Source organism: Dendropsophus ebraccatus, chromosome 6 (genome assembly GCF_027789765.1).
Source record: "Dendropsophus ebraccatus isolate aDenEbr1 chromosome 6, aDenEbr1.pat, whole genome shotgun sequence".
NCBI classification, from domain to species: domain Eukaryota; kingdom Metazoa; phylum Chordata; class Amphibia; order Anura; family Hylidae; genus Dendropsophus; species Dendropsophus ebraccatus.
The window spans coordinates 101247091-101253605 of NC_091459.1; the positions used below are offsets into that span (position 1 = coordinate 101247091).

Sequence of the window (6515 nt, forward strand, 5' to 3'; positions counted from 1 at the left end):
AATATTTCACTATTACATTAAAGCGACTCTGTACCCACAATATGCCCCCCCCCCCCCACTTGTACCGTCAGCTGCATTTAACTTAAGATCTGCCCTGGGGTCCGTTCGGCAGGTGATGCAGTTATTGTCCTAAAAGGTAACTTTTAAACTTGCAGCCCTGTGTCAAATTGGTGTGGCCTAGAGTACCCATATCCTAGGATTGCGACGCCCCTACATCCCTACTCCCCACCCTCTTAATCTTTAGGAATGCCCCTAGAACTATTTCTCCTATTCATCACCTGTCTGAACACTGCACATGTGTTGGATTGTTAAGGCACCTGTGCAGGGTTCAAACAGGTGAGGAATAGGAAAAATCAATTCCTAATGGTGAAGAGGGCAGGGAGGAGGGATGGAGGGGCGGTGCAAGCCTAGTACATGAGTACACTTAATTTGCTATGCAAAAGAGGCTTGGTGCATGGGAGATGGAATTACCACCCTCCTAATGAATATTAAGGTGGCACTCTGCAGTGACGTCACTCTGGTGCTCATCAATGCAAAGAGCCAGATGAATATTTATTAGGAGTGTGGGCTGGATCGGTGCATCAAACCATCTAGCTTGCATAACCTTCATTACTTTCATCCTCAGCATCCCATGCACTGTAGAAACATAACACCAGGTTGGAGGCTTATAACCTGCTGTTTGTTTCTCTTAAAAATAACAAGAAGGGGTTAAATGTAACAATAAAAAAAACTAAGGATGAATTAATTGCTGGGTTATAATTAGATAGACTCGAAATAAATCAGTTCCCCTTAGGAGTTTAGGTATATAAAAATTACACTTTGTTAGCTATTTAAGTTTCTTATATGAATGGATCAGCGCTCACACAGGGACGCTTGTGCCGCGGTCCTCTTTTTGGACCGTCGCTCTTTTCCCGCACACGGTGTTGGCCTATTCCCAGGCACCAGCACAGCATGAAGCACTGGGGTGGGCCCGCCGGTCCCCAGTGTGACGATCCCCCCTTTGTGACGTGACTCCTTTAGAATCAATGGAGCCGTGTGACAGAAGGGAGGTGGTTTCATCACACTGGGAACCAGTGGGCCCACCTCCAGTGCTTCATGCTGTGTCGGTGACCAAGCATAGACCACTGCCGTGCATGTGAACAGGCTGGCGATTCAAAAAAAAAAGACCATGGCACTGGCATTCCTGCGCCGCCACCAATTCATTAATGTAAAAAAATTAAAGCAATGTACTAGTGGTACTTTTTCTTAAGTATTACAGAAAAATACATGATGACGTCTTGATGTAGAAGAAAAAGAAAAGATCCTCTTGCCACATGTTTTCATTTACCAAAAAAATATGACCATTATACGAACAAGACAGAAACCAAGAATAACACATGCTGGGGAGATTTGCGAAGACTGGCATGTCATACACTGGTCTAATGTAAAAACTAGAGCCATGTGAACTGTGCTGGATTTACTGAGCGGTGTATGCCTCCTCTCTAACCTGTGAGGGGATGTAGGGGAAGTGTTATGTGGACTGGCAGATTTGTGGGAACAGTAATAGTCCTGCAGTGCCACAGTATCCCTAATATGGTGGACAAGGATAACAGTTTCCTGTTAGTGAATTAGGAAGGAGTGGACTATAGCACACATGGCTGAGCTTTAAAGTTAAAGGCTCAGAAAGGTGCTGCTATCAACGAGTACAGACACAAATATGTCTCATCAAACTGTAACTCCATATTAACTTCTCACATAACATTCAAGTTACATCGCCCATAAGTGCATAAATCCCTGGTAAGGAATCTTAACTCCCATTGGAGTTATTATCACCATGAGCAAGATGCAGAATTGGGAAGAAGGCCAAGTGTGCATGCCGCCTATCTTATGCATACAGAGTGCACCTCCACATTTCACTTTAGGAAAGGTGCTGTACATGAGGATCTAATAGTATAATGAAGTTTACATTTTCACTTAAAGAATAACTTCTTGTACAACCACACACATAACATACCTTAAAAAATAATAAATAAATAAATAAATAAATAAATAAATAAGAGGCTGTGAATGTAATAGAAAGTTTGGCTCATAGCTGGTCCTTCAGCAGCTGATGTTTGCTCTGCTTGCCTTGCACCTTTCCTTTCATCGTGATCACTTGGGAGAGACATTGCTTGTGTATGTATATACAGTATGTCTATCACAGAGATCACTCACTGTTGATAATTCATTAGATCCTTTTGGTACAGGGGATGTGGAAAATATGAGCGATCAGAAGTGTTAAGAAATGTCTATTTATCATTGCATTCTACATAAATATTAACATGCCAGAGTATGAGCAAGAACAGTGTCTTGAAATACAAAAACAATCCAAAATCTTTGTTTCTTCTTGATTTGCCAAATTCTTCCTCATATAGATTTATTTTTGCTTTCAGTTTTCAGATGATTGAGTAGAAGTGAATGTATTTTTACAATTTTTTTTTAATAGATTGTCCCAAACTTTCCATCTCTTTCGGTGAGCAGATCTCTAAAATTCTCACTTCAAATCTAACATTTCTACTAGAAATAAGACTTGAACTTTGAATTGTATGTGTGGTAAGTTCATAGCATGGCTGGGTCAAATATGCTGAAATGCCCATAGACTTTTGTAGATCTGGCTGGGATACATGAGGATCTCACAGCACCAGCCCTGAGAAGTGATAAGGTAAGGGATGATGAATCTCTATTGGGGTTGATATAAGTATTATAAAAACAATAGTTTTGCTAGAATTGGTAGTAGCAATCATGTATTATGGTATATGTTTCTATCATCATCATCTTCAATCATCATAATCATCATTGTTTCATCTTCATTGAAAAAGTCAGAAGACAACATCATTTTTGAGCATCTCCATCTGTAAGAAAGTGTTGGATGCCTGTAACGCCACTGGGTGGTATCCTGCTATTTTCTGATGCTCACTTCCAGCGCCGCCGCCCTGTCTGCTCCTTTTCTGTACTCCACACTGGTCCCAGGGCTGCTTGTTTCCACTGATGTCTGCTTCCTCCTTCTGCAATTATACCTCTGGCCTCTAGGGTGCGCATGAGGCCATCTGCTCTGGATTTATGGCGCCAGCCTGTCTTTACCTGCTGGTGCCTTCTGCCAATTAAACTCCCCCTAAACTTACTTAAAGTCTCTCTGCCAGCTCCTCATTCCCTAAGCATTGTTGCATTGCTGCATTCTAATCAAAGGTGCCTTTTTGCTACTCTGTTAAATCTTTTTGTATCCTGACTTGGGCCTGTCTGACTACAATTTATGAGTCATCCTTGGTACTTTTCCAACACTCTCACTGACAACCCATCCTGCATACTACAATTACTCGTCCTGTTCCCCATTGCCTAGCACCGACTTTAGTCCTTGGGGACAAGCTGCTGCTCACACCGAAAGCACGTGTGGTGTCCTCTAGCCACAAAAGTCCAGCTTCCACATAGCGGAGCAGGATAAGGCATGAAGACCTGTGGTGTCCCACCACGGGTGTTTCTGTTTTGAACACCCCTTGCAAAAGCCTGGTACTACTAAAGTAAAGTGGTGATGAATTATTGTATAAATTTTGCCACTAGATGTCAGTATTGTGTATTTGTGTATGTATTTTGCACAGATGTAGTCATGTAAGGGTTACTGTATTGTATCTCATGATCCTGTACACAAATGAGAGAGACTCTTTCCTTCTACCTATCTCTATCCTCCTTTCTTCTCAGACTCTCTTCTCCACCACTCACAGGAGCTGTTACTTACACCCAGTTGTCACGTAGGGAGAGGAAGTTCAGTACACTAGTTCAGTTCTTCTTTGTTTCTCAGTGGAGCAAGACACACAGATAAGGCATCCCTGCTAAGCTTAGCCAGGAGCCTGGCACTGCAAAGCAGCCAAGAGCCTACGTACTCTGTCTCGCAGCACAGGTGACACAGGAAAACTTCTGACACTTTGCTCAACTCAGGTAACTAGGACTGGGGCTTGTGTCACCCTGATAGGACGGGTACCCCAACACTCCAGGGTAAAAGGTGGTATAGCAACAAAGGTTGAAACACATGCACAATTATTCTTCTTCTTTCAAGTATTCACTTCTCAAGTATTCTTCTTCTTCTAAAGTTCCAGCAAAGCACAGTACAGGGTAGGGACTTTCAAAACAGATTCCTCTTCACTACTCTGAACTCTCTACTGTTTTCAGCACACTATAAAGACAGCACAGCCATCTTACTCTCTACCTCGGTATCTCTCAGTACAGATCTGGTGAACGCAAGTCTGTATCTCAACAGTCACTATTTCTCTTATATCACAGAAGACTTGGGTCATAATTCCACTCTGGACCACCTGATAAGCGCCCAAGGGACCCATCACAACCCAGCAGTTCACCGACCATTGGGGACAAGTATAGCCAACCACACATTAAAAGCAGGTGTGCCTTCATACCTGTGTGCTGAGTTAGCACTGGCATCTCAACAACCTCCCATCTGGCTGAGCTATACTTCACCGACCAACCAACACAGTAGTGGTGTCACATAGTACCATCCAGCAAGTGACCGGTCACAGCTGGCAGGCAGCTACCACAGACCCAGAGGGCACTTAGAGTTTTGTTCTATTAGTAAACAATGTTTGGATGAATTTATGCTGCTTCATACTGTACCTCATTAAAATACATATCTAAAGTATTTAGGCAAAGTGGTTCTTCGTTGTTCTTGCCTCTTTTTATGTGTTTGAGCTTTAGCAGTAATTGAGATATATGAGTACAGTGAATCTAGGAAATGGCAATGACGTACTCCTGGAATTCCCTGTTGCTTTGGTGATTTCTGTAATGTATAATGATAATGAGCATAGCCTGTGTTACTTTTCAGTTATAAGTTCTATGTTGCGTCTTTTTTTCTTTTCTTTTTTTTATTTTTAGAAATCATAGTATGAATGCGTTATTCATTCAATAAGAACACATTTGTTTTCATTTATATATACTGTAATTCAATAATAGGAGGCAGATGGGGTAGAAAATTCCAAATTTCTTTAAAATATGTATATTCAGGTGTGGCGATATAAAATGTATTGTACCAGAAACAAGAATAATCAATTATTCAGAAAATATATGACATAGAAAACAGGCATATACTGTAGTATACAGCTGGTTCCTATGTCCCTATACTATGCAGAATGGTGGAATCCTAGTCCTAAGGGTATGAGCAGCATGGGCACTAAGGGTATGAGCAGCATGGACACTAAGGGTATGAGCAGCATGGACACTAAGGGTATGAGCAGCATGGGCACTAAGGGTATGAGCAGCATAGGAACTAAGGGTATGAGCAGCATGGGCACTAAGGGTATGAGCAGCATGGGCACTAAGGGTATGAGCAGCATGGGCACTAAGAGTATGAGCAGCATGGGCACTAATAGTATGAGCAGCATGAGCACTAAGGGTATGAACAGCATGGGCACTAAGGGTATGAGCAGCATGGGCACTAAGAGTATGAGCAGCATGGGCACTAATAGTATGAGCAGCATGAGCACTAAGGGTATGAACAGCATGGGCACTAAGGGTATGAGCAGCATGGGCACTAAGAGTATGAGCAGCATGGGCACTAAGAGTATGAGCAGCATGAGCACTAAGGGTATGAACAGCATGGGCACTAAGGGTATGAACAGCATGGACACTAAGGGTATGAGCAGCATGGGCACTAAGAGTATGAGCAGCATGGGCACTAAGAGTATGAGCAGCATGAGCACTAAGGGTATGAACAGCATGGGCACTAAGGGTATGAGCAGCATGGGCACTAAGAGTATGAGCAGCATGGGCACTAAGGGTATGAGCAGCATGGGCACTAAGGGTATGAGCAGCATGGGCACTAAGGGTATGAGCAGCATGGATACTAAGGGTACGAACAGCATGGGCACTAAGGGTATGAGCAGCTTGGGCACTAAGGGTATGAGCAGCATGGGCACTAAGGGTATGAGCAGCATGGATACTAAGGGTACGAACAGCATGGGCACTAAGGGTATGAGCAGCATGGGCACTAAGAGTATGAGCAGCATGGGCACTAAGGGTATGAGCAGCATGGATACTAAGGGTACGAACAGCATGGGCACTAAGGGTATGAGCAGCATGGGCACTAAGGGTATGAGCAGCATGGGCACTAAGGGTATGAGCAGCTTGGGCACTAAGGGTATGAGCAGCATGGGCACTAAGGGTATGAAAAACATTGGCACCACTGGTGTGGTAGGTAGTATATAGTTATCAATAGGATTCTGCTGTTACCAGAGAAGGAGGGGTGGTAAGGGGACTGAATGCCGCTGCCAGTTTACAATTTTTGTATAAAGTAATAATGTTAGAAGCAGTGGTGGAGAGGCTGGGATATGCTAGAGATGAAGAGAATACTGCTGTCAATGGGGAAGAGATAGCTACTGTAGCACTGGGAGAATGCTGCTGCCAATGCTAGAAAGAGTAAGTGACTACTCCTCCAAGTGCTGGAAAATGGATTGGCTGAGGGGTAATTCATACTGCCAGTAAAGAAGAGCAGAGAAGTA

General features: G+C 43.2%; 1 protein-coding gene across 1 annotated transcript; it reads left to right on the forward strand.

Annotated features, from left to right (window-relative positions):
- The first annotated feature begins 5181 nt into the window (after nucleotides 1–5181).
- On the forward strand, nucleotides 5182–6222 carry LOC138795243 (S-antigen protein-like). The gene has a single exon (XM_069974237.1). The coding sequence runs from the start codon at nucleotides 5182–5184 to the stop codon at nucleotides 6220–6222; it is 1041 nt and encodes a 346-aa protein (XP_069830338.1).
- Nucleotides 6223–6515: the final 293 nt, after the last annotated feature.

Bases quoted from the DNA above. Each gene is read 5' to 3' on its own strand.
- LOC138795243 (XM_069974237.1), top strand. From the start codon at position 5,182: ATGGGCACTAAGGGTATGAGCAGCATGGACACTAAGGGTATGAGCAGC.